Source organism: Actinia tenebrosa, unplaced genomic scaffold, assembly GCF_029948245.1.
Source record: "Actinia tenebrosa isolate PJP-AT-01 unplaced genomic scaffold, QUT_ActTen_1.0 PGA_scaffold17__23_contigs__length_9995812, whole genome shotgun sequence".
NCBI lineage: Eukaryota > Metazoa > Cnidaria > Anthozoa > Actiniaria > Actiniidae > Actinia > Actinia tenebrosa.
In genome coordinates this window covers 7,568,097-7,595,646 of record NW_028292577.1, presented here as the reverse complement: position 1 = coordinate 7,595,646, position 27,550 = coordinate 7,568,097, and the positions used below count along the sequence as shown (strand labels likewise).

At 37.9% G+C, this 27,550-nt stretch overlaps 3 protein-coding genes across 13 annotated transcripts in view; 2 read left to right on the top strand and 1 right to left on the bottom strand.

Moving 5' to 3' along the window:
- LOC116299307 (uncharacterized) overlaps positions 1-5,082 on the bottom strand; it is a 36,784-nt gene extending 31,702 nt beyond the window's left edge. The window contains exon 1 of one of the 3 annotated variants that reach the window (XR_016120075.1): positions 4,574-4,948. Coding sequence is in view for 1 of the 3 variants with exons in the window: in XM_089031821.1 (XP_088887947.1) it covers positions 4,671-4,720 (50 nt within the window). In the remaining 2 variants the exon portion in view is untranslated. Of the gene's footprint in view, positions 1-4,573 lie in introns of all 3 variants that reach the window. The other 2 variants (XM_089031822.1, XM_089031821.1) reach the window with 2 other exon arrangements.
- LOC148910404 (uncharacterized) lies at positions 968-13,722 on the top strand. Of its 4 annotated transcripts, none has more exons than XM_089031820.1 (6): positions 968-1,183; positions 7,008-7,680; positions 9,281-9,469; positions 9,815-10,003; positions 10,356-10,619; positions 11,070-13,722. In XM_089031820.1, exons 2-6 carry the CDS (start codon positions 7,155-7,157, stop codon positions 12,332-12,334), a joined length of 2,433 nt encoding a protein of 810 aa, XP_088887946.1. In that variant the 5' UTR covers positions 968-1,183; positions 7,008-7,154; the 3' UTR covers positions 12,335-13,722. The 4 variants fall into 4 exon arrangements, with proteins under 4 accessions (XP_088887946.1, XP_088887944.1, XP_088887945.1 ...); XM_089031818.1 differs by lacking the exon at positions 968-1,183 and adding an exon at positions 3,653-3,774; XM_089031819.1 differs by lacking the exon at positions 968-1,183 and adding an exon at positions 5,136-5,308.
- A 990-nt stretch (positions 13,723-14,712) lies between these two features.
- On the top strand, positions 14,713-26,883 carry LOC148910403 (uncharacterized). Of its 6 annotated transcripts, none has more exons than XM_089031815.1 (7): positions 17,199-17,508; positions 18,961-19,042; positions 20,734-21,406; positions 23,008-23,196; positions 23,537-23,725; positions 24,078-24,341; positions 24,756-26,883. In XM_089031815.1, the coding sequence occupies exons 3-7, from the start codon at positions 20,881-20,883 to the stop codon at positions 26,030-26,032; spliced, it is 2,445 nt and encodes an 814-aa protein (XP_088887941.1). In that variant the 5' UTR covers positions 17,199-17,508; positions 18,961-19,042; positions 20,734-20,880; the 3' UTR covers positions 26,033-26,883. The 6 variants fall into 6 exon arrangements, with proteins under 6 accessions (XP_088887942.1, XP_088887941.1, XP_088887937.1 ...); XM_089031811.1 differs by having other exon boundaries at positions 18,961-19,081; XM_089031816.1 differs by lacking the exons at positions 17,199-17,508; positions 18,961-19,042 and adding an exon at positions 14,713-14,934.
- The last annotated feature ends 667 nt before the right edge of the window (positions 26,884-27,550 follow it).

The following is a 27,550-nucleotide window of genomic DNA, read 5'->3' as shown; positions in this document are numbered from 1 at the left end:
AAAGGGGGAGGGTGGGAGGGGGAAGAAAAATAGGCTGTTCCTAAAACCTTCGTTCTATTCTTATTCCTGAAGAATGATCTAATAGGATGTTTGCATGATGGCGTCCATTGACTCCTACCCATAATGCTTCTAAAATTTTCTTTCGTATTTAAATTTATATTCCCTCATGAGAAAAGCAAAACATTTGGTCAATGACGCCATCATGCAACTGTCCTATGACAGTGCGAACACTAGAACTATGAACACTTCAAGGTTTTTTAAACATTTTCCAAATCATCCAATCAGAAGCCAGATTCTTACAGAGGTTGCAACATTTTTCGTGCGATTTCAGAGTCTCTTGTGTTATTGTTGCCGTAAAGTTTTATTTCATAACAGCTACTTCGTCAATAAACGATATTTTTGTTTTATTTCTGTAAATTATTGAAAGTTTGCACTTTGTGCCACAGTTTTGCATACTCAGTTCATTAGTTCACACACAGTGAGCTAAAAATAAGGCATCTAAATATTTTTCGCCGTTTACTGTGATTGGATGGCGCCTAAAAACGTTTGATTCCTTTCTTTCTAGCACAGAGAGCTGTGATTGGATAGTTTTGAAAAAATGTCAAGAAGCTTTGAAGTGTTGATGGTTCGAGTGTCCGCACTGTTAGAGCCAGACTAAAGTCCAATGCTCCCTAGCCTGCTGTGCAGACGTTTTTAGTGTCGGCTCGTTCGAACGAGCTAAATGCTCCCGGACCTCCTACCACTCTACCAGTTAGTTGTCAGGTTTTATATTCTTCATCACGCCGTTAGGGCAACTAACTCTAGGGGTCATTGCAGGTTATTCATTATATACTCTTGCATGTCATTAAATCATTTTCGCTGTGGGATTTAATGGCCAGTTTGAATAGTTTAATTATTTATACCACACACGAAATAATTACATCAAATGACATTAATTAATTAAATGAAATAAAAGCTAAGACGGCATGGATTACCAGAAAGCTAATCGAGCTAAGCAACACAACAAATAAATCAGCAAAAAGCCAGTCAAGTTCTCCATCAGTGGATGAACTTCGGAAACTAAATCTCGCTACTACCGAATTGTAACTGATGTACAACGGGAGTCGAAGGGATGACGAGCGATCGATAAAGCCTCGTGGTTCGACCTTGTTGGTTTCGCTAGTTCGGAAGGTTGATAATTCAAGTAAGTAAACTATTTTCATAAAATTAATCAATATTATTTATCACAGCTTTCATTTAGTATTTCTGTAGGTCAAATGAAAGGTTTTGTAAGTGTTATTCAAATTTTAGGCCAGTGTTTTTAAAAGCCGACACTTCCCAGCCGACACAAGACGCGAAAACAAATGTACTGGGGAAAACAAAAGCCGCGTGTAAGGGGACATATCAGAATTGAGTCTCTTCCGTCGGAGAATAATTAAGCCTCTTTGGCTTCAGAAAATATTGTTTGGTAATTTCGAATAAGGTCACTTTTCAGTGCTATCCCTCATATCGCACGACATTCCTGATAAATCATAATTCCGCAGTCCGAACCCGTGAGAGTTCAGTTTTTGTCCAACACGCACAGTCATTATCCATTAAATTCTTTACTCACAATCATTTCAAAACCACCACAAAATACCGTATGTGACTAACATGATTCATTATAAATGTTTGATTTCATAAGCATTCGACTTTCACGACTCTGCAGTCGCCACATACAATCGTTAAGCACCTATCTTTTTTGTTAGTAGCAGGTCAGAAGCAGGTCAGAAGCAGGTCACGTCAGTACGAAGTGAAAAGCATGGCAGTTTTTTAGTGGAAATCTCACTAGCCTGCGTCACATCCGGAATTGTCTTCGTAAATACTGGTATTTACGAAGACAATTCCGGATGTGACGCAGGCTAAAATCTTACTCAAACGTCATGGCGACTCTATACTTTGAAGACTATATTATGTATATATCCTTTTTAAAATACTCTTCGTCTAGACCTAAGTCGACTTGTTCGTACACAATTTACTACGATTTGCGATCTATCGCGAAGCGTGACGCGCCAAACTTGTTTTTATGATAGTTATTAAGTTGACATGTGAAACTTTTAAGCGTGGTTTTCACTAGCGCCAAGCATAAGCATAAACACAGACATAAGCGTACCAAGCCCACTCACTTCTCTGTTGACGGTTGACGTCCTCAATGCGACATAAGCACAAGCATATTAAAGCATAAGCACAAGGATCTCCCCGATTGGTAGGGCACTTGTGCCCGGCTAGAAGATTAGAGACATTAATAAAGTTTTTATTATTATTATTATTATCAAAGCAATCTCCATCTTTTTATGCTTCTGCTTATGTTGCCTTATGTCAGCTATAGCGAGGACGTGTTCTTATGCTTGTGCTTACTGTCGCTTTCACCTAAGCGGAAACACTTCTAAAGAAAACCGCCACTAATTGGGGGACGGTACGTTAACTTTGGATGACCAAAATCTGATGTTCGGCGCCTCATATGTTTTCACATGAAAACATTACCGGTGTCCCAGAGTGAAACGTTAAAAGTTTGCGCGAAATTCCGAGTAATTATGATTCGTACAAACATTTATGGTCGCAATTTTCATTCAGGTGCAGCACTACCTAGATGGTTTAGATATGAGTATGCAATTGCGAGTAGGCCTTCCACAGTTTCAAAGTGGTTTTAAAAGAAATACAGTATCGAGAAACAGGCGACGTAGATCATAGTTAATTCCCCTCTATTAATTATGCGTAGATCCATTACCAAGTATATTATCATTTGACGATAAAGTATTATTGGAAACTATTGTTCAGAAAGGATAACTTCTATTCAGGAAATTAAAGAACAATTGATTGCTCCCACGATATCGAGAAACATACGAAGAGTTTGAAGCGCCGAACGTCAAAGTTTGAGGAGCCAAAAGTTAACTTACTGCCCCCAATTAGTGGCGGTTTTCTTTAGAAGTGTTTCCGCTTAGGTGAAAGCAGAGTTAATAGAGTCGCCTATATTAACTCTGGTGAAAGCGTTTGCCCTAGGCCTAAGGAAAATTTGGAAGCAGTTTTGAGAAAGCTATGAAGAACAATCTTTATTCAATCGCGGTGGAAATTTCAAAAGTATTAGTTAAGAACGTTTCTTCGTCGTCTCTGTATTGCGTTTCACTATCATTCCAAACTGCTTGATCAAGTCTTTTGGAAAATAAATCAAAGCCCAGCAGTGGCGAGGAACTCTTTTCGATCAAAAGTTTAAAACTTTGCATCTTTCGTAGGAAGGACCGTACAATATTTTAACCTTTACCGTCGCCATCTTCGCAACAAATGAACGGACTAGATAAAACTTCGCACATTCCACGTGCAAAATAAAAGTTTGTCGGCGCCATCGTAAAAGTTTCACATGTCAAACTTGACAGTTATTTGTGCCAAACGTCTGGGATATATTAACTCATAAAAACGAGTTTGGCGCGTCACGCTTCACGATAGATCGCAAACCGTAGTAAAGCCTACAGAAGCACTCCGCTTTTCAAAACGATTTCTATATTTTCATACGCATTCATTCGTACAGCACATTTCGACCGTTCCATGATAATAGTGCAAAAATTGCCCATGAGTATGGATGCACATACATTTTAATAGGCGTACGGCTGTTGTTTTGGTTTGAGGAAAAAGTAGAGAAAATGTTTGTCACGAGTAAATTTTCAAAGAATCGAAACCTAGTGCACGTGCATAATAATACGGCGCGCAAAGCATGCTAGGTAAACATCCATCTATATTCTGCTCTATTTGCTCTTCTTCGAGGTAAGTTTATGTACAAATTATACTTATTACTTGAAATTAGTACGGTTTAGATGAATGTTTTACAATTTTATGGCTTTATGAGATGTCAATAGCATGCAATCTCGAGATTTAAATTGAAGCTGATATTTGTCAGTGAAGAAAAGTTCAGCCATTATTTATTAGTTTATTTTCACTGTCTTTTTCAACTCGAAATCCCGAAATAACTTCATCAGAATGATCCCTAGGAAGGGGAATTCATTTTTTAAAAGTTCTTTCGGCTCTTCTTGAACGTTGTCATAGTGAATCAAACTGCCTTTGGCGAACTAGTTCGAGGATATTACCCTGTGCCCCAAGTGCCCCAGTTGTGCCTTTACGCAGAGACTAAAGTATTTCGCTCTATTAAAATGCTCAATTTAACTGGTAAGATGGGTAATCGACCTTATATTTTGCTTCCAGTTTGTATTTTGTTTAGTTCTTTGTTATTTTATTGAGTTTTGAAGCGAATCCTGTAATAAATCGATGTTTCAGAACTGACACACACGGCTTCGATCGTTTATCATGCTTATAGTTTTGCTCAATATTGTGACTTTCTGGCCATTCTTTATGGCAAATAAATACCTCAGAAAGTCGAAGTCTGGCTTTAGTTTTCCTTCATATTCACTGAAGAGTGCTTCTTAACATGAATTGTTCAACCTACGAGTCTTCAAATTGGTAGAAATTTGAACATATATATGTCGACGAAACGGCACTAGTAAGCGATTTCTGTATGCTTTCTTCAACTCTTTGAAATTCTAGGTGAGGCGTTTACTATTTATTTTACCTCAATCTGCATCTTTCCTTGATTCTTTCCTTGATTCTTTTGATATTAATAACCAAAAGTAAAGCTATGTGAGAGTGTGAGCATGGCTAGACATTACCTCACATCAAATAGTGAAATTCCAGCACCTGATATAGATATCACATCCATCTTCAGCTCTATTGGCCTATGGTGTCGTTTGTCCCTGTCTTGCAGTCCCTGAGTCCCCTTGGACTTTCTTTACTGTCCCCTGTCCCTGGCTTACTCTTATGACTATAAGCGACTCACATGACTATTAGTGTCTCTCACATCCCAAAGTCCCCTGTGGATCTCCTAAGGCATCCCTTAGCTGCCCTCAAGACTGATAGTTTCCAGAGTCCACTGGGGATCGCGTGAGACATCCCTAGCAGTTCTGCTGTTTCTTAAATCTTTCTTCATTTCAATGATTATGAACCAGAATTTCAGTTAGTCCTTTCTTATTTTGAGTAAAATTTAAATAGGCTTCGGAATTTTCGGAGAGGGATATCAAAGAACAAGAAAAGTTCCAGTAATAAATGATTTGTCAAGAAGCGTGAGTGTTGTGTGACCGTTGAACGAAAGTTCAAATAGCAAGCCAATCAAACCAGTTTTTTAACGTAATGTTTGTAGAGGACTTTAGGTGTCACATTTCTCTTTAGAAACTGGCGTCATTGTGGAGCATTAACATTGAAGAGCGTGTTCAGCGTTTTAAGCTTCCTGGAAAAGCTGTTTCGAAAATAGGTTGGTCTTCAGAGTATTATATTTCTTCCTTTAAGAAAGGTATGGTCCAATACATTGACTGAACCCGAGAAAATACGGACTTGAGGATAGGGGTGATTGAAATGAAGGATACGACTGTAAATATCTTTCTTGCAATTACGAAAGCAAACCTGAGTATTATTTTACTGACATTTCCGTTGTAACGTAAGCGGTCCGTGATTCGCTCGTTCAGAAGGTAAAAAACACTGGCGGATAGCGTTAGAGGAAAAGGGTTCTGTTTTTTAACAGTGTTTTTTGCCTTCTGAACGAATGAATCTGACCGTACAACGGAAATGTCTATACTAAAAACAAAGCCCTTTTCCCCAACACTATAAAACCGTCAGTGTTTTTTTACCGCCTTCAGGACGAATGAATCAGACCGCTTACGTGTTACAACGGAAATGTCTATACTGATAATAATGTACAGAATATATTTCTGTGTTCTCCTGTCTAGTACGTCAATTTAAACCCACCAATTTAAAGACAAACTCAGTGCCGATATGTGCGTTCACATTAGAACTTTTAAGCGAGAAAGAAAGGTTACTAAAACCGACCGAACGCAAATTATCTAGCTCTCTTGGCGGTTGGAATTTTGACCAGAAGCTTTCAAAACTGAAGCCATAGATATAAATAATACAACAGTTTATTATGAAAGGTCGAAATTTGAATACAGCCGGGTTTTGAGTTTCACTTGCATGTGTTCGTCGCGATAATTTGATAATAATGCATTCGAATATATGCACATGTCATCGGCTTCCAAGAGGGGAGGGGGGAGTGTGGGGAATTTGCTTTTAGCCTAGAGGAAAGCTATCTGTGATTTTCTTCCGTCAACACAACGGAAAACAATTAAAAAAAAGCATCTAAATTTTTCAGTTTTGAATTGTTTTTTCATTTCTGCTGAAGTGGGGCTTCAGTCCCCCTTTGCCCCCCCGCTAGATCCGCATTTGCTTGTACAGGCTATTTGATAGGTGAAGACCTTCAGTGTCCGCCATTTTGTGCATGACTAATTTCCAGTTTACGAGCGGCGTAGGTTAACACAGCAACCCCAATGCCAGAAATTCAAAGTCGAAATAAAACTCAAACAAAAAACAATTTTTATACCTCCGTTAGCTTTTTTAGACCATTAGAATCCAATACTTTATTGAAAACAGCTCTTTACAAAGAACTGGTCGGGCTGCACGCTATAAATACGCATAGGGAAACGTTTCGGACAAACTAAGAAACGTCTGCATAGGAGTCTAGTAAAAGTCTAGATCAACTTTAAAAAGGATCATTTCAGGGAAGAGGTATTTTTCACTCCAATCAGTCTGGCGCTGCTCAGCTCTGGAAGAAAAATAATGGTAATGTTCGCTCTAGTTGAATAAATAAATTCATTCGAAAGATACCCAGGGTGAATTTTTGAACGGTTTCGTTTGATTATTTACTTTATGATTGAATACTACGAATCCTTTAGTTCTGAATTCTAGTTTGGCTTGTCGGACATTCTATATTCTATTGGGCAATCTTAATAACGAATTGCTATACTAAGGTCCAAAAGTATGCATTTGCTGTCTTTAATGCTCCTGTGCGGAATAACTCTATTGCCTCTGTTCTCGGTAATCTTTCGACACTCTTATTTATCGAAGTTAATTTAAAATTGAAATTCCTCTTTTCTTTTCTTTTTTTCTTTTTTTATCTTAAGAGTGCGCGTTGATGGAAAAAAGTGCCGATATCTGACTGGCTAGCTGTTGGTAATCCACGTGATCAGCGTCATAGCTAGGGACAAGATGACAATTGAAACTATGGCTGAGGTGAAGAGGTTGTAAACTCCTAGCTTCTCGGGCCAAGGATGTTTTATCTAGTATTGGTTGTCCTTTGTAGTTTGGTTGGCATTCCTTTCTTGATTCGTCGTCGATTTCGCCGGTTTTTCACGGCAATACTGTGTACGGGACTGATACTAACCCTAACTGGACTTTTCTTTCAACACAAAGAAAAAGCGCCATCAAAAGACTTTGGAGCCAATTTTCTCTTAGATTATCATCTCGTACGAGGTGAAAAAATACCAGCTTACCTACAGCAATTGTCGGCCAAGAAGCATTCAGTAAACGAACCCATTTGCAAGTTACCAGTCCTTGACCCATTCCACAAAAGCGTCAAAAGTCTAATAGTTCCTTCACCTCCTCTTGACTGCGGTAAACTACATTCTTCTTTCGAGAATAACACTCTTCAAGTTAAAGCAGACGGCGTAGTTGCTGTAGCTTACAGAATTATCAGCCGCCCGAAAGGCGATGACTTCAGTTCAATCGTTTCGGAACCACTCGTCGTTATGAACTCAAAACAAGACGCAAGAAAGAACGTCTATGAAGTTGAACCAGGTATGCAAATAAAAACTCAAAATTCACTTGTTTTTTCAAGGGTTTTGCTTCAGTTATTCGTAGATCTTGGATTGGCCATAAACATCCAACCATAAACATCCTTTCCTACCAAAGGTCTTTCTGTTTTGAATAGCTATGAAGAATAACTTTTGTACTATCAGTCCGTGCCAAGTAAAGTTTATAAGTAAACCAAATTTACCTTCAGTGCAGTAGCTATATATATTTATTTTTCAAAACTCTTCGATTGCTGGGATTTCGATGATTAGAATGATGGAAAAACGGATAAAATTAGTGTGCAAAGGTATTGCGCATGCGTGGCCTGGTAAAGGTGGTCACAACTGATAGACCGTTTTCTCAAGGTTGTGTGCGCATCCAACTTGACGGGCCACAAAACTAAAAAAAGGAAAATTCAATAAAATTGAGAAGACAGTTTTATATTTGAAGAGGAAAACAATCTATTTTATCATAGTAATGCATGATAATACTCATCATAAAGCTCGTGTTCTGGTATCGTGGCCCGCCAAGTTCCTTAAATTTGGATGCGCACGCAGCCTTGAGAAAACGGTCTATTCAGAGCGAATTTTGCTCAATCTTATTATCGCTCGCTTCGCAAAACTAGCGCCTTAATTTAACAAGATTTTTCATATATCGTAATTTGATTAACATAAACCCTAATGGTGTACTTTATTTTCACTTATTTTAATAAGTTGTTGGCCTAGAACGAAGGAAATTCAAACAATGACATTTTTAGTGTTTTTTTTTTTACTTTTTTTCTGAAATTTTCCGGCAGAATCTCATTATTCATACAAAAAAAACTACTTTGCTAATGCAATTGTTTTCCTCGTCTTAGTTTACTTAGGGGTCAAAATATTGTGACAAGGCCATATTTTCTCTCATTAATTCAATTAATTTCTGATAATTTGGCGCCTGAGTAAACTGGAATGAGAGTAAACATTGAATTAGCAACGTGTACGAGCATATACAGCTTGTGTGCAAATTTTAATATCAAACTCATGATTATGGGCAGAAAAAAAGTCTAAATGACTGCGGTCTCAGTAAAATTCAATTTCAAAGCTGGTCCACACTGATATATAAAACATTTTGATGTAGAAGCATCTCCATTTAATGGATTGTTTTGAATTTTCGATATATCAAGTATTTCTTATGATTCTCACGAAAACTATAACAAAAAAACAACTTAAAACTTAAAAGCTGGTCCGCATTTAATACATGAAACAGTAATTGATATAAAAGGATTATGGTAGATGGTTTCTAGGGGACCGACCATTACATTATTGATTGAGGGTTGGGTAAACTGACCCCCCCCCCCCCCCCCCCCACTCCCTAAAAAAATCGCCCAATCGTCGCCTTTCAGAAAATAAAAATCGAGCAAGCTCAAATAAAATTTTGCTACTTACAAAAAAATTTTAATCCTACCTTAATTCCTGCAGCCCCCCTCCCCTTCCCCATTTATCTAATGGCCCATTCCTAAGTGCTTTGGGCGCAGTGCGTTGTATTGGTTTCATAAAGAAACTCGTACCCACCTATACCGATATATAATTTTAATTACCTTAATAGTTGTAACTGGCTTATTTTACAGGCATTAGTGGCTGCATAATGCACAAGAGCAGCAAGAAATGTCTTCATCCTTTTGGAGGCCAAGCAAATCCAAATGATGGTGAAAAAGTAGTTTTCCACTCCGACTGCTGCCTTGGTCGAATACAGTTCACTATGACTCCAGACAAGGCCATAAAACACAACTCTAGTGGTCTTTGTTTGCACGTTAACCGTAAGTAATATTAATCTAGTATCTCTTGCATACCTTGCAAGCAACACTTAACCAGGACTCGAACTTGGGGTCCCTTTGTACAAAAGTTGGCGAGAGAGACTAGAGACTGTGTACATAACTGATTTACACAGGACCGCGAACATTGAAAAACGAGAGTTGCCCGAGAAGGCTGATGTCATTCAGACTGGGGCAAATTTTCAATTCATTTTACCATCTATTTGTATATCTTTGTTAACTGGTGCTGAACTTGAAAACTCAAAATCAATCCCCACCCCCACCCCCACCCCCACCCCACCCCCTCCCTAACCCAAAACAAACGTAAATTCACCCTTAATTTGTCAACAGATGAAACCAACCACGTTTCCTTAGCGCAAAACTGCTCAACAAAGTTCAACGTCTTGGACGGCACACTGCGTGTCAAAAATAGCCATCTCTGCCTACAGTCAAAAAGTCACCCCGATATTCCTCAAAACGATGGTCTTCTTGAAGTTGGAAAAAACTGCACAGAAAAATTTGCATTTCGTTCACTGAGAGGTAAATTAATTCTCTTTAGGTTGTCATCAAATACCTGTCATTTCCGGTCTCGCTCCTGTGGAATTTTTACCAGCTAAATGAAATTAAAGTACAACGAGGGAAGTATCTTCCCTACGGTGACGTAAAAGTCGGCAACGAAATTGGTTGGTTTAATTAAATGATGCCAAGCAGTTTAGCAAGTTCTTAGATTTAAACTACTGAAATTAAAATATTTGTGTTACAGACGTGTCACGTGTTTCTGGCACATGACCAACTACAACCTGATTGGCTCATCAGTTTTCAAATTACAAACATAAACGCATATGGAATATATTTACTGTGTATTGAACGATGTTAAATGTTGACTTCACAGAAGAATCTTTTGAAGGAAATGCAACTGTGAATGCAGATTTTGTTCGTGTTGATATCACAAGATCCGATAGCAAAGATTCGATAACAGAAGTCCATATGCAAACTGCACCAAAACAAGAGGTTCTACAACGAAAAGTCCAACCTGCAGGGATCCCAGTAAATGTTGCTATGATAATGTTTGACTCGACGTCAGCAGCGAATTTCGTCAGACAAATGCCCATCACGAGAAGTTACTTGAAGACAAGGCCAACCGTCTTCCTGGAAGGTAATAACTGCACTATTTGATCGATAACAATTTTTATTCAATCCTGTAGAAGATAGTGTAACCCTATTACTAGGCTCAACTAGCCCCGAAGGGGTACGGTTACCTCATAAATTAGGATCTTCAAATCGTACCTTAAAGATTCTAACTTTTACCGGTGAGAAAAACAAGAGATTGGGGCAACCCTGGAGATTTTGTAAAGTTTTTTTTATAATGGCATTAAACTCTGTAGCCTGAAGATCATTATGCACAGATACTGCATAAAATCTTGTCTTGTTTTTTCTCCGGCTCAACAAACCATTGAAAGTTGAATCGATATTCATCCTAGTGGTGTATCAACAATGTTTTTTTCTAAGAAAAATGAGGAACGCATTGATTGATACCATCCTCCCCTCCCTAGCAAACAGACCCTAAATAAGTTTGCTGTTAATGTTGCGGTGTCTTTCTTTCTAGGAGAGACCATCGTTGGTGATGGAACAACTGCCCAGTTATGTGCAATGCTCACTGGAATCCCCGAGGAAGAACAGCCTGAAGCAAGACGTTCTATGTTTAAAGCCAGGCCAGTTGACAGGTGGCGATGGATTTTCAACGATTATAAAAATCGTGGGTATGTTACAATGTACTCGGAAGACTCACCGGGTCTGGGAACATTTAATCTTCGATTGAAGGGTTTTACAAATCCACCGACTGATCACTATGGAAGGCCTTTCTGGTTTGAAGCCGGTAAACATGCCCGCAAGGATTACTGCTCCACCAACCAGCCCCTCCATAAAGTAACAATGAAGTATTTTTTGAGCCTGTTCCGCAGTTATCCTAACAACCCTAAATTTGCCTTTCTGCTGTTTTCTGACCTGAGCCATGGAAACATGAATGCTTTGAAATACGCAGATCAAGATCTTACTGATCTGCTGAAAACGATGGATAAAGAATCATATTTAGATGAAAGTATTGTTTTTATATTTGGAGATCATGGTGTTCGTTATGGAAGCATGAGAAAAACTCTTCAAGGAAAACTAGAGGAACGACTGCCACACATGTCAATCACTTTTCCCACGTGGTTTCCTAAAAAGTATCCACAACTGTACAAGAACGTGCAGCGAAATGCCAAGCTATTGACCACACCCTTTGACATATATGCCAGCCTTCAGCATATTTTATCCTATCCTAAACTACCAAAAGAAATGAAATTTGGAAAAAGCCTTTTTATTCCAATTGACCCACACAATCGTACATGCGCTAGTGCTGGAGTTGAAGAGCACTGGTGCCCGTGTATGAACCTAGAAAGAGTCCCTGTGGATAGCTCAATAGTAAAACAAGTTGTGAACTATGTAGTGAATTTTATAAACAACTTAATAGAACGAGAAGAGAAATCAAAGACACTTTGCAAGAAACTTTCTTTAAAGGAAATCAAAACTGCCTTTTTGGAATTGCCCAATGAAAAAGTACAATCATTTCAACAGTCGAGCCAAGACCACAGATGCGATTCATGTGGAGTAGTTCTTGGTCAAAAGGATGAAAACAACTTAATCAAAGATACTCTTTATCAAATTCAATTCCTCACATCACCGAATGATGGCTTTTATGAGGCAAGTGTTCAACTTAAAGGTGGAGTCCCCAGCATCAAAGGAGCAATAAGTCGTGTAGATACGTATGGAGATCAACCATGGTGTATTCAAGACACTCATGTACATCTTATGAAATTTTGCTATTGTAAATAACCGTAATAATTAATTAATGAGCATGCGCAGTAAGAATGACAGGACACTGGGTCGAAAGTGCGCGCGTACTGACTAAGAATCAGACCACGGGCAGCACGAGCTATCCGTTAAAACTCCAATAAAGAATTCTAACTTTCGGCTGGTTTGAGAATTAAGATCTTTTTGAAATAATAGAGGTTTTACACCATCACCATCACATTGAAAGGTAGTCGTGCCTTTGCATCGAAGCGAGACGAACGGTGAGCTTGCAGTGATAGAGACCTGTGAATACTTGTCCAAGGTGTTGTATGAAATTAGTTGCTAACGTAGAGAACATATACTCATTTATAGTTTCAGTAGAGTTTCTGACAATCAACTTATTTTCCTTCGATTAAACTGATTTGAATCGATTAATTCGAATCGATTCTTTTTTATGGTATTTTTTATTTACACAGCTTTAACCACGATTTAAACAATTGGTAAATAAATAACCTAAATAATATTATTAGGAAATATTTCTGGATTAGCTATAGTAACATAATAATCAATCGTGATATGGCAGGCAAGACAGAGCTAAGTTATGAAATCAAGGCTATGAGAAGTCGGCTATGAATTTATTTTCCGTCCGTAACACCACAGGAAGCCCAAAAGTGCTGAATACATAACTTCGGAACCAATCGATAAACTTCGCATAGATCCGGAGAGACAAAAGTTTTGATGAAAAGTCCAGTCCCCTGTTTAAAAGATTAGAAATCATCAAACTAAATGATATCACATTCCTCTATATATCAGTCTTTATGTATAAGTATCATCATTCTATCTTGCCACCTGTTTTCAATAATTTCTTCACTAAGATTAAAGACATTCATAAATATAATACTAGATTATCTTCAAAGTCAAGCTATTCCTTACCGAAAACAAGAACAAATTATGCAATCTTTAATATTCGATTTCAAGGAGTAAAAATCTGGAATTCTCTTGATGAAAATACTAAGGCTCTCTCCAGGACCTCATTTAAAAAAGCAATAATCGAGAATATCTTAAATAAATATTAATCATTGAATATCCTCATAATTTATTATTATTAATATTTATTTATATCTTTTTCTCTGCTTATTTAATACTTAATTTAGTGCCAAAAATATTATATCAGTAACAAACACTATACTTTGTGCCATCTAACTTAAAATCATCTTTCCTTAATAACATAGAACGGGCTGTCTGTTTTTACTTAGCCTTGTGGTTATTGCAGACAACCTGTACCTTCTTTTCATTTATCTGCCTTGGTATATATACTATAAATAACTGTGTTTTTAAATCATTTATAAATTATCTATATTGTATATATTTTAAAAAAATGCTGTATATCCTATAAGAGAGTGGTTCAAAATAAAGTTGTTGTTGTTGTTGTTGTTAAAAGACGTTGGATGAAAAAAGGGGGAGGGTGGGAGGGGGAAGAAAAATAGGCTGTTCCTAAAACCTTCGTTCTATTCTTATTCCTGAAGAATGATCTAATAGGATGTTTGCATGATGGCGTCCATTGACTCCTACCCATAATGCTTCTAAAATTTTCTTTCGTATTTAAATTTATATTCCCTCATGAGAAAAGCAAAACATTTGGTCAATGACGCCATCATGCAACTGTCCTATGACAGTGCGAACACTAGAACTATGAACACTTCAAGGTTTTTTAAACATTTTCCAAATCATCCAATCAGAAGCCAGATTCTTACAGAGGTTGCAACATTTTTCGTGCGATTTCAGAGTCTCTTGTGTTATTGTTGCCGTAAAGTTTTATTTCATAACAGCTACTTCGTCAATAAACGATATTTTTGTTTTATTTCTGTAAATTATTGAAAGTTTGCACTTTGTGCCACAGTTTTGCATACTCAGTTCATTAGTTCACACACAGTGAGCTAAAAATAAGGCATCTAAATATTTTTCGCCGTTTACTGTGATTGGATGGCGCCTAAAAACGTTTGATTCCTTTCTTTCTAGCACAGAGAGCTGTGATTGGATAGTTTTGAAAAAATGTCAAGAAGCTTTGAAGTGTTGATGGTTCGAGTGTCCGCACTGTTAGAGCCAGACTAAAGTCCAATGCTCCCTAGCCTGCTGTGCAGACGTTTTTAGTGTCGGCTCGTTCGAACGAGCTAAATGCTCCCGGACCTCCTACCACTCTACCAGTTAGTTGTCAGGTTTTATATTCTTCATCACGCCGTTAGGGCAACTAACTCTAGGGGTCATTGCAGGTTATTCATTATATACTCTTGCATGTCATTAAATCATTTTCGCTGTGGGATTTAATGGCCAGTTTGAATAGTTTAATTATTTATACCACACACGAAATAATTACATCAAATGACATTAATTAATTAGATGAAATAAAAGCTAAGACGGCATGGATTACCAGAAAGCTAATCGAGCTAAGCAACACAACAAATAAATCAGCAAAAAGCCAGTCAAGTTCTCCATCAGTGGATGAACTTCGGAAACTAAATCTCGCTACTACCGAATTTAATTGTAACTGATGTACAACGGGAGTCGAAGGGATGACGAGCGATCGATAAAGCCTCGTGGTTCGACCTTGTTGGTTTCGCTAGTTCGGAAGGTTGATAATTCAAGTAAGTAAACTATTTTCATAAAATTTATCAATATTATTTATCACAGCTTTCATTTAGTATTTCTGTAGGTCAAATGAAAGGTTTTGTAAGTGTTATTCAAATTTTAGGCCAGTGTTTTTAAAAGCCGACACTTCCCAGCCGACACAAGACGCGAAAACAAATGTACTGGGGAAAACAAAAGCCGCGTGTAAGGGGACATATCAGAATTGAGTCTCTTCCGTCGGAGAATAATTAAGCCTCTTTGGCTTCAGAAAATATTGTTTGGTAATTTCGAATAAGGTCACTTTTCAGTGCTATCCCTCATATCGCACGACATTCCGCAGTCCGAACCCGTGAGAGTTCAGTTTTTGTCCAACACGCACAGTCATTATCCATTAAATTCTTTACTCACAATCATTTCAAAACCACCACAAAATACCGTATGTGACTAACATGATTCATTATAAATGTTCGATTTCATAAGCATTCGACTTTCACGACTCTGCAGTCGCCACATACAATCGTTAAGCACCTATCTTTTTTGTTAGTAGCAGGTCAGAAGCAGGTCAGAAGCAGGTCACGTCAGTACGAAGTGAAAAGCATGGCAGTTTTTTAGTGGAAATCTCACTAGCCTGCGTCACATCCGGAATTGTCTTCGTAAATACTGGTATTTACGAAGACAATTCCGGATGTGACGCAGGCTAAAATCTTACTCAAACGTCATGGCGACTCTATACTTTGAAGACTATATTATGTATATATCCTTTTTAAAATACTCTTCGTCTAGACCTAAGTCGACTTGTTCGTACACAATTTACTACGATTTGCGATCTATCGCGAAGCGTGACGCGCCAAACTTGTTTTTATGATAGTTATTAAGTTGACATGTGAAACTTTTAAGCGTGGTTTTCACTAGCGCCAAGCATAAGCATAAACACAGACATAAGCGTACCAAGCCCACTCACTTCTCTGTTGACGGTTGACGTCCTCAATGCGACATAAGCACAAGCATATTAAAGCATAAGCACAAGGATCTCCCCGATTGGTAGGGCACTTGTGCCCGGCTAGAAGATTAGAGACATTAATAAAGTTTTTATTATTATTATTATTATCAAAGCAATCTCCATCTTTTTATGCTTCTGCTTATGTTGCCTTATGTCAGCTATAGCGAGGACGTGTTCTTATGCTTGTGCTTACTGTCGCTTTCACCTAAGCGGAAACACTTCTAAAGAAAACCGCCACTAATTGGGGGACGGTACGTTAACTTTGGATGACCAAAATCTGATGTTCGGCGCCTCATATGTTTTCACATGAAAACATTACCGGTGTCCCAGAGTGAAACGTTAAAAGTTTGCGCGAAATTCCGAGTAATTATGATTCGTACAAACATTTATGGTCGCAATTTTCATTCAGGTGCAGCACTACCTAGATGGTTTAGATATGAGTATGCAATTGCGAGTAGGCCTTCCACAGTTTCAAAGTGGTTTTAAAAGAAATACAGTATCGAGAAACAGGCGACGTAGATCATAGTTAATTCCCCTCTATTAATTATGCGTAGATCCATTACCAAGTATATTATCATTTGACGATAAAGTATTATTGGAAACTATTGTTCAGAAAGGATAACTTCTATTCAGGAAATTAAAGAACAATTGATTGCTCCCACGATATCGAGAAACATACGAAGAGTTTGAAGCGCCGAACGTCAAAGTTTGAGGAGCCAAAAGTTAACTTACTGCCCCCAATTAGTGGCGGTTTTCTTTAGAAGTGTTTCCGCTTAGGTGAAAGCAGAGTTAATAGAGTCGCCTATATTAACTCTGGTGAAAGCGTTTGCCCTAGGCCTAAGCAAAATTTGGAAGCAGTTTTGAGAAAGCTATGAAGAACAATCTTTATTCAATCGCGGTGGAAATTTCAAAAGTATTAGTTAAGAACGTTTCTTCGTCGTCTCTGTATTGCGTTTCACTATCATTCCAAACTGCTTGATCAAGTCTTTTGGAAAATAAATCAAAGCCCAGCAGTGGCGAGGAACTCTTTTCGATCAAAAGTTTAAAACTTTGCATCTTTCGTAGGAAGGACCGTACAATATTTTAACCTTTACCGTCGCCATCTTCGCAACAAATGAACGGACTAGATAAAACTTCGCACATTCCACGTGCAAAATAAAAGTTTGTCGGCGCCATCGTAAAAGTTTCACATGTCAAACTTGACAGTTATTTGTGCCAAACGTCTGGGATATATTAACTCATAAAAACGAGTTTGGCGCGTCACGCTTCACGATAGATCGCAAACCGTAGTAAAGCCTACAGAAGCACTCCGCTTTTCAAAACGATTTCTATATTTTCATACGCATTCATTCGTACAGCACATTTCGACCGTTCCATGATAATAGTGCAAAAATTGCCCATGAGTATGGATGCACATACATTTTAATAGGCGTACGGCTGTTGTTTTGGTTTGGGGAAAAAGTAGAGAAAATGTTTGTCACGAGTAAATTTTCAAAGAATCGAAACCTAGTGCACGTGCATAATAATACGGCGCGCAAAGCATGCTAGGTAAACATCCATCTATATTCTGCTCTATTTGCTCTTCTTCGAGGTAAGTTTATGTACAAATTATACTTATTACTTGAAATTAGTACGGTTTAGATGAATGTTTTACAATTTTATGGCTTTATGAGATGTCAATAGCATGCAATCTCGAGATTTAAATTGAAGCTGATATTTGTCAGTGAAGAAAAGTTCAGCCATTATTTATTAGTTTATTTTCACTGTCTTTTTCAACTCGAAATCCCGAAATAACTTCATCAGAATGATCCCTAGGAAGGGGAATTCATTTTTTAAAAGTTCTTTCGGCTCTTCTTGAACGTTGTCATAGTGAATCAAACTGCCTTTGGCGAACTAGTTCGAGGATATTACCCTGTGCCCCAAGTGCCCCAGTTGTGCCTTTACGCAGAGACTAAAGTATTTCGCTCTATTAAAATGCTCAATTTAACTGGTAAGATGGGTAATCGACCTTATATTTTGCTTCCAGTTTGTATTTTGTTTAGTTCTTTGTTATTTTATTGAGTTTTGAAGCGAATCCTGTAATAAATCGATGTTTCAGAACTGACACACACGGCTTCGATCGTTTATCATGCTTATAGTTTTGCTCAATATTGTGACTTTCTGGCCATTCTTTATGGCAAATAAATACCTCAGAAAGTCGAAGTCTGGCTTTAGTTTTCCTTCATATTCACTGAAGAGTGCTTCTTAACATGAATTGTTCAACCTACGAGTCTTCAAATTGGTAGAAATTTGAACATATATATGTCGACGAAACGGCACTAGTAAGCGATTTCTGTATGCTTTCTTCAACTCTTTGAAATTCTAGGTGAGGCGTTTACTATTTATTTTACCTCAATCTGCATCTTTCCTTGATTCTTTCCTTGATTCTTTTGATATTAATAACCAAAAGTAAAGCTATGTGAGAGTGTGAGCATGGCTAGACATTACCTCACATCAAATAGTGAAATTCCAGCACCTGATATAGATATCACATCCATCTTCAGCTCTATTGGCCTATGGTGTCGTTTGTCCCTGTCTTGCAGTCCCTGAGTCCCCTTGGACTTTCTTTACTGTCCCCTGTCCCTGGCTTACTCTTATGACTATAAGCGACTCACATGACTATTAGTGTCTCTCACATCCCAAAGTCCCCTGTGGATCTCCTAAGGCATCCCTTAGCTGCCCTCAAGACTGATAGTTTCCCGAGTCCACTGGGGATCGCGTGAGACATCCCTAGCAGTTCTGCTGTTTCTTAAATCTTTCTTCATTTCAATGATTATGAACCAGAATTTCAGTTAGTCCTTTCTTATTTTGAGTAAAATTTAAATAGGCTTCGGAATTTTCGGAGAGGGATATCAAAGAACAAGAAAAGTTCCAGTAATAAATGATTTGTCAAGAAGCGTGAGTGTTGTGTGACCGTTGAACGAAAGTTCAAATAGCAAGCCAATCAAACCAGTTTTTTAACGTAATGTTTGTAGAGGACTTTAGGTGTCACATTTCTCTTTAGAAACTGGCGTCATTGTGGAGCATTAACATTGAAGAGCGTGTTCAGCGTTTTAAGCTTCCTGGAAAAGCTGTTTCGAAAATAGGTTGGTCTTCAGAGTATTATATTTCTTCCTTTAAGAAAGGTATGGTCCAATACATTGACTGAACCCGAGAAAATACGGACTTGAGGATAGGGGTGATTGAAATGAAGGATACGACTGTAAATATCTTTCTTGCAATTACGAAAGCAAACCTGAGTATTATTTTACTGACATTTCCGTTGTAACGTAAGCGGTCCGTGATTCGCTCGTTCAGAAGGTAAAAAACACTGGCGGATAGCGTTAGAGGAAAAGGGTTCTGTTTTTTAACAGTGTTTTTTGCCTTCTGAACGAATGAATCTGACCGTACAACGGAAATGTCTATACTAAAAACAAAGCCCTTTTCCCCAACACTATAAAACCGTCAGTGTTTTTTTACCGCCTTCAGGACGAATGAATCAGACCGCTTACGTGTTACAACGGAAATGTCTATACTGATAATAATGTACAGAATATATTTCTGTGTTCTCCTGTCTAGTACGTCAATTTAAACCCACCAATTTAAAGACAAACTCAGTGCCGATATGTGCGTTCACATTAGAACTTTTAAGCGAGAAAGAAAGGTTACTAAAACCGACCGAACGCAAATTATCTAGCTCTCTTGGCGGTTGGAATTTTGACCAGAAGCTTTCAAAACTGAAGCCATAGATATAAATAATACAACAGTTTATTATGAAAGGTCGAAATTTGAATACAGCCGGGTTTTGAGTTTCACTTGCATGTGTTCGTCGCGATAATTTGATAATAATGCATTCGAATATATGCACATGTCATCGGCTTCCAAGAGGGGAGGGGGGAGTGTGGGGAATTTGCTTTTAGCCTAGAGGAAAGCTATCTGTGATTTTCTTCCGTCAACACAACGGAAAACAATTAAAAAAAAGCATCTAAATTTTTCAGTTTTGAATTGTTTTTTCATTTCTGCTGAAGTGGGGCTTCAGTCCCCCTTTGCCCCCCCGCTAGATCCGCATTTGCTTGTACAGGCTATTTGATAGGTGAAGACCTTCAGTGTCCGCCATTTTGTGCATGACTAATTTCCAGTTTACGAGCGGCGTAGGTTAACACAGCAACCCCAATGCCAGAAATTCAAAGTCGAAATAAAACTCAAACAAAAAACAATTTTTATACCTCCGTTAGCTTTTTTAGACCATTAGAATCCAATACTTTATTGAAAACAGCTCTTTACAAAGAACTGGTCGGGCTGCACGCTATAAATACGCATAGGGAAACGTTTCGGACAAACTAAGAAACGTCTGCATAAGAGTCTAGTAAAAGTCTAGATCAACTTTAAAAAGGATCATTTCAGGGAAGAGGTATTTTTCACTCCAATCAGTCTGGCGCTGCTCAGCTCTGGAAGAAAAATAATGGTAATGTTCGCTCTAGTTGAATAAATAAATTCATTCGAAAGATACCCAGGGTGAATTTTTGAACGGTTTCGTTTGATTATTTACTTTATGATTGAATACTACGAATCCTTTAGTTCTGAATTCTAGTTTGGCTTGTCGGACATTCTATATTCTATTGGGCAATCTTAATAACGAATTGCTATACTAAGGTCCAAAAGTATGCATTTGCTGTCTTTAATGCTCCTGTGCGGAATAACTCTATTGCCTCTGTTCTCGGTAATCTTTCGACACTCTTATTTATCGAAGTTAATTTAAAATTGAAATTCCTCTTTTCTTTTCTTTTTTTATCTTAAGAGTGCGCGTTGATGGAAAAAAGTGCCGATATCTGACTGGCTAGCTGTTGGTAATCCACGTGATCAGCGTCATAGCTAGGGACAAGATGACAATTGAAACTATGGCTGAGGTGAAGAGGTTGTAAACTCCTAGCTTCTCGGGCCAAGGATGTTTTATCTAGTATTGGTTGTCCTTTGTAGTTTGGTTGGCATTCCTTTCTTGATTCGTCGTCGATTTCGCCGGTTTTTCACGGCAATACTGTGTACGGGACTGATACTAACCCTAACTGGACTTTTCTTTCAACACAAAGAAAAAGCGCCATCAAAAGACTTTGGAGCCAATTTTCTCTTAGATTATCATCTCGTACGAGGTGAAAAAATACAAGCTTACCTACAGCAATTGTCGGCCAAGAAGCATTCAGTAAACGAACCCATTTGCAAGTTACCAGTCCTTGACCCATTCCACAAAAGCGTCAAAAGTCTAATAGTTCCTTCACCTCCTCTTGACTGCGGTAAACTACATTCTTCTTTCGAGAATAACACTCTTCAAGTTAAAGCAGACGGCGTAGTTGCTGTAGCTTACAGAATTATCAGCCGCCCGAAAGGCGATGACTTCAGTTCAATCGTTTCGGAACCACTCGTCGTTATGAACTCAAAACAAGACGCAAGAAAGAACGTCTATGAAGTTGAACCAGGTATGCAAATAAAAACTCAAAATTCACTTGTTTTTTCAAGGGTTTTGCTTCAGTTATTCGTAGATCTTGGATTGGCCATAAACATCCAACCATAAACATCCTTTCCTACCAAAGGTCTTTCTGTTTTGAATAGCTATGAAGAATAACTTTTGTACTATCAGTCCGTGCCAAGTAAAGTTTATAAGTAAACCAAATTTACCTTCAGTGCAGTAGCTATATATATTTATTTTTCAAAACTCTTCGATTGCTGGGATTTCGATGATTAGAATGATGGAAAAACGGATAAAATTAGTGTGCAAAGGTATTGCGCATGCGTGGCCTGGTAAAGGTGGTCACAACTGATAGACCGTTTTCTCAAGGTTGTGTGCGCATCCAACTTGACGGGCCACAAAACTAAAAAAAGGAAAATTCAATAAAATTGAGAAGACAGTTTTATATTTGAAGAGGAAAACAATCTATTTTATCATAGTAATGCATGATAATACTCATCATAAAGCTCGTGTTCTGGTATCGTGGCCCGCCAAGTTCCTTAAATTTGGATGCGCACGCAGCCTTGAGAAAACGGTCTATTCAGAGCGAATTTTGCTCAATCTTATTATCGCTCGCTTCGCAAAACTAGCGCCTTAATTTAACAAGATTTTTCATATATCGTAATTTGATTAACATAAACCCTAATGGTGTACTTTATTTTCACTTATTTTAATAAGTTGTTGGCCTAGAACGAAGGAAATTCAAACAATGACATTTTTAGTGGTTTTTTTTATACTTTTTTTCTGAAATTTTCCGGCAGAATCTCATTATTCATACAAAAAAAACTACTTTGCTAATGCAATTGTTTTCCTCGTCTTAGTTTACTTAGGGGTCAAAATATTGTGACAAGGCCATATTTTCTCTCATTAATTCAATTAATTTCTGATAATTTGGCGCCTGAGTAAACTGGAATGAGAGTAAACATTGAATTAGCAACGTGTACGAGCATATACAGCTTGTGTGCAAATTTTAATATCAAACTCATGATTATGGGCAGAAAAAAAGTCTAAATGACTGCGGTCTCAGTAAAATTCAATTTCAAAGCTGGTCCACACTGATATATAAAACATTTTGATGTAGAAGCATCTCCATTTAATGGATTGTTTTGAATTTTCGATATATCAAGTATTTCTTATGATTCTCACGAAAACTAGACCAATAAAACAACGTAAAACTTAAAAGCTGGTCCGCATTTAAAACATGAAACAGTAATTTGATATAAAAGGATTATGGTAGATGGTTTCTAGGGGACCGACCATTACATTATTGATTGAGGGTTGGGTAAACTGACCCCCCCCCCCCCCCCCCACACTCCCTAAAAAAATCGCCCAATCGTCGCCTTTCAGAAAATAAAAATCGAGCAAGCTCAAATAAAATTTTGCTACTTACAAAAAAATTTTAATCCTACCTTAATTCCTGCAGCCCCCCTCCCCTTCCCCATTTATCTAATGGCCCATTCCTAAGTGCTTTGGGCGCAGTGCGTTGTATTGGTTTCATAAAGAAACTCGTACCCACCTATACCGATATATAATTTTAATTACCTTAATAGTTGTAACTGGCTTATTTTACAGGCATTAGTGGCTGCATAATGCACAAGAGCAGCAAGAAATGTCTTCATCCTTTTGGAGGCCAAGCAAATCCAAATGATGGTGAAAAAGTAGTTTTCCACTCCGACTGCTGCCTTGGTCGAATACAGTTCACTATGACTCCAGACAAGGCCATAAAACACAACTCTAGTGGTCTTTGTTTGCACGTTAACCGTAAGTAATATTAATCTAGTATCTCTTGCATACCTTGCAAGCAACACTTAACCAGGACTCGAACTTGGGGTCCCTTTGTACAAAAGTTGGCGAGAGAGACTAGAGACTGTGTACATAACTGATTTACACAGGACCGCGAACATTGAAAAACGAGAGTTGCCCGAGAAGGCTGATGTCATTCAGACTGGGGCAAATTTTCAATTCATTTTACCATCTATTTGTATATCTTTGTTAACTGGTGCTGAACTTGAAAACTCAAAATCAATCCCCACCCCCACCCCCACCCCCACCCCCTCCCTAACCCAAAACAAACGTAAATTCACCCTTAATTTGTCAACAGATGAAACCAACCACGTTTCCTTAGCGCAAAACTGCTCAACAAAGTTCAACGTCTTGGACGGCACACTGCGTGTCAAAAATAGCCATCTCTGCCTACAGTCAAAAAGTCACCCCGATATTCCTCAAAACGATGGTCTTCTTGAAGTTGGAAAAAACTGCACAGAAAAATTTGCATTTCGTTCACTGAGAGGTAAATTAATTCTCTTTAGGTTGTCATCAAATACCTGTCATTTCCGGTCTCGCTCCTGTGGAATTTTTACCAGCTAAATGAAATTAAAGTACAACGAGGGAAGTATCTTCCCTACGGTGACGTAAAAGTCGGCAACGAAATTGGTTGGTTTAATTAAATGATGCCAAGCAGTTTAGCAAGTTCTTAGATTTAAACTACTGAAATTAAAATATTTGTGTTACAGACGTGTCACGTGTTTCTGGCACATGACCAACTACAACCTGATTGGCTCATCAGTTTTCAAATTACAAACATAAACGCATATGGAATATATTTACTGTGTATTGAACGATGTTAAATGTTGACTTCACAGAAGAATCTTTTGAAGGAAATGCAACTGTGAATGCAGATTTTGTTCGTGTTGATATCACAAGATCCGATAGCAAAGATTCGATAACAGAAGTCCATATGCAAACTGCACCAAAACAAGAGGTTCTACAACGAAAAGTCCAACCTGCAGGGATCCCAGTAAATGTTGCTATGATAATGTTTGACTCGACGTCAGCAGCGAATTTCGTCAGACAAATGCCCATCACGAGAAGTTACTTGAAGACAAGGCCAACCGTCTTTCTGGAAGGTAATAACTGCACTATTACAGCTCATTACTAGGTTCAGCTAGCCCCGAAGTGGTAGGGTTATCTCATAAAGTAGGATCTTCAAATCGTACCTAAGTAAAGAAGCTGACTTTTAACGGTGAGAAAAGCAAGAGATTGGGTCAACCCGGGGCTAAGTATATATAATGATAGTTTTTGCAATGCATGTTTCTATGATGATCTTCAGGCTACAGATGCTTAATGGCATTGACTGAAGATCATTGCATGAACTCCAGCTCAACAAATTAGTTGAAAGTTGAATCCATGTTTACTCTAGTAGTGTATCAGCAATGTTTTAAAGAAAAATGAGGAACGCATTGATTGATACCATCCTCCCCTCCCTAGCAAACAGACCCTAAATAAGTCTGCTGTTAATGTTGCGGTGTCTTTCTTTCTAGGAGAGACCATCGTTGGTGATGGAACAACTGCCCAGTTATGTGCAATGCTCACTGGAATCCCCGAGGAAGAACAGCCCGAGGCACGCCGCTCGAAGCCAAACGCAAAGGTCGTGGATGACTGGCGATGGGTCTTTAGAGATTATAAAAAACGTGGGTATGTTACAATGTACTCGGAAGACTCACCGGGTCTGGGAACATTTAATCTTCGATTGAAGGGTTTTACAAATCCACCGACTGATCACTATGGAAGGCCTTTCTGGTTTGAAGCCGGTAAACATGCCCGCAAGGATTACTGCTCCACCAACCAGCCCCTCCATAAAGTAACAATGAAGTATTTTTTGAGCCTGTTCCGCAGTTATCCTAACAACCCTAAATTTGCCTTTCTGCTGTTTTCTGACCTGAGCCATGGAAACATGAATGCTTTGAAATACGCAGATCAAGATCTTACTGATCTGCTGAAAACGATGGATAAAGAATCATATTTAGATGAAAGTATTGTTTTTATATTTGGAGATCATGGTGTTCGTTATGGAAGCATGAGAAAAACTCTTCAAGGAAAACTAGAGGAACGACTGCCATACATGTCAATCACTTTTCCCACGTGGTTTCCTAAAAAGTATCCACAACTGTACAAGAACGTGCAGCGAAATGCCAAGCTATTGACCACACCCTTTGACATATATGCCAGCCTTCAGCATATTTTATCCTATCCTAAACTACCAAAAGAAATAAAATTTGGAAAAAGCCTTTTTATTCCAATTGACCCACATAATCGTACATGCGCTAGTGCTGGAGTTGAAGAGCACTGGTGCCCGTGTATGAACCTAGAAAGAGTCCCTGTGGATAGCTCAATAGTAAAACAAGTTGTGAACTATGTAGTGAATTTTATAAACAACTTAATAGAACGAGAAGAGAAATCAAAGACACTTTGCAAGAAACTTTCTTTAAAGGAAATCAAAGCTGCCTTTTTGGAATTGCCCAATGAAAAAGTACAATCATTTCAACAGTCGAGCCAAGACCACAGATGCGATTCATGTGGAGTAGTTCTTGGTCAAAAGGATGAAAATAACTTAATCAAGGATACTCTTTATCAAATTCAATTCCTCACATCACCGAATGATGGCTTTTATGAGGCAAGTGTTCAACTTAAAGGTGGAGTCCCCAGCATCAAAGGAGCAATAAGTCGTGTAGATACGTATGGAGATCAACCACGGTGTATTCAAGACACTCATGTACATCTTATGAAATTTTGCTATTGTAATAACCGCGTTAGTTAGTTAATATAATTGACTATTGAATATTATTAATTTTTTTTATCGATTGGTATATTTAATCGGACTCCATGCTGTCCAATTAAGGACGAGGAAAATTCTGAGGACTTCCAAACTTGGATGAGGCCGTAGGCCGAGTTCAATTTAGCAGTTAGAGGAATTTTTCGAGTCTAATTATTTCTTGATTGGGGAGCATGAATTATATAGCTGCCTAATTAATCCCATATCAACAAGACCTGTCTAATTAAGAAAATAATTGGACAGTTACCTATATGGGATTAATGAGAAGCTGTATAATTTATAGTTTAATTGGTATAGGAAATCACACAATCTCGAATACAGTTCGAAATTTATAGGTGAGAACTTTCGAAACATCACGAGTATCTATAAATTTCGAATCGTACGAGAAGATTTTTTATTTGTTTGTTTAGAATACACTCAACAAAATTGAGCCTCTGAATTGGGACTCTAGAGTACAATTTGGGATTTAATTGTACTTCTCTTGACCAATCAAAATCGAAAAATTTTGTTGTGTGTATTATAAAAAATAAAACCGCAACAAAAAAATGAAATCAGTTTGTACGACTTTATGTTAGGCTTATTCCTTTTTCGCGAGTCAAGTGCAATCACTCTAGTAGATCTTATTTCCATTGTTTGCTTTTGAATCATACGTGCACATGCTGTAAGACAGTGCCGCAACTACGCAATGGAAGAGCGCAAACGGGACTCTAAGTCTCATGCTAGTCACTTCCGTTTAGGACTTAATTAGACAAAATAAATTTAGATGAATATTGTATCCTATGATACTCCAATAAGAATAACAAAACGCGAAATAAATTAAAGAATCCTGACTTTCATGAATCTGTACTTCTTTACCTTTATTGAGCAATAAAATTAAGCAGGGTTCCCAGGGGTCAGGGAAAATCCAAGGATTTCTTTATTCAGTTAGGAAAATTGCGATTTTCAACAAAAGTCAGGGAATTTTGTTCAAATATTTTCTAAAGAAATAGTAATTTGAATTTCCTGGTAGAATCAATAAGAAAGAAAAAGAAAGGAAAAAAGACAAGAAATTGAAACAGAAGATAAAAACATTGAATTGCTTGACCAAAAGCTCAAGTCAATGTAAAATGCATATACAATCACAGTAACTACTGGGTTACAACACCAAGGCTTTTACAACTCCAGTAATTACTGGCTTACAGAAATCCATTTACAATATTACAGTAACTACTGGGTTACAACATAAAAACTTTTACAACTCCAGTAGTTACTGGCTTACAAAAATGCATTTACAATCACAGTAACTACTGGGTTACGACATCAAAGCTTTTACAACTCCAGTAGCTACTGGCTTACAAAAATTCATTTACAATCACAGTAACTACTGGGTTACAACATCAAAGCTTTTAAAACTGTTTAAATAATATGGTGCATTTTCATTGCTCCACCAATCTCTCAATTATGGCTGAAGCAGGATAATTTATGTGTGTACGGATACAGTCACTTGCATGAACCACGAACAAA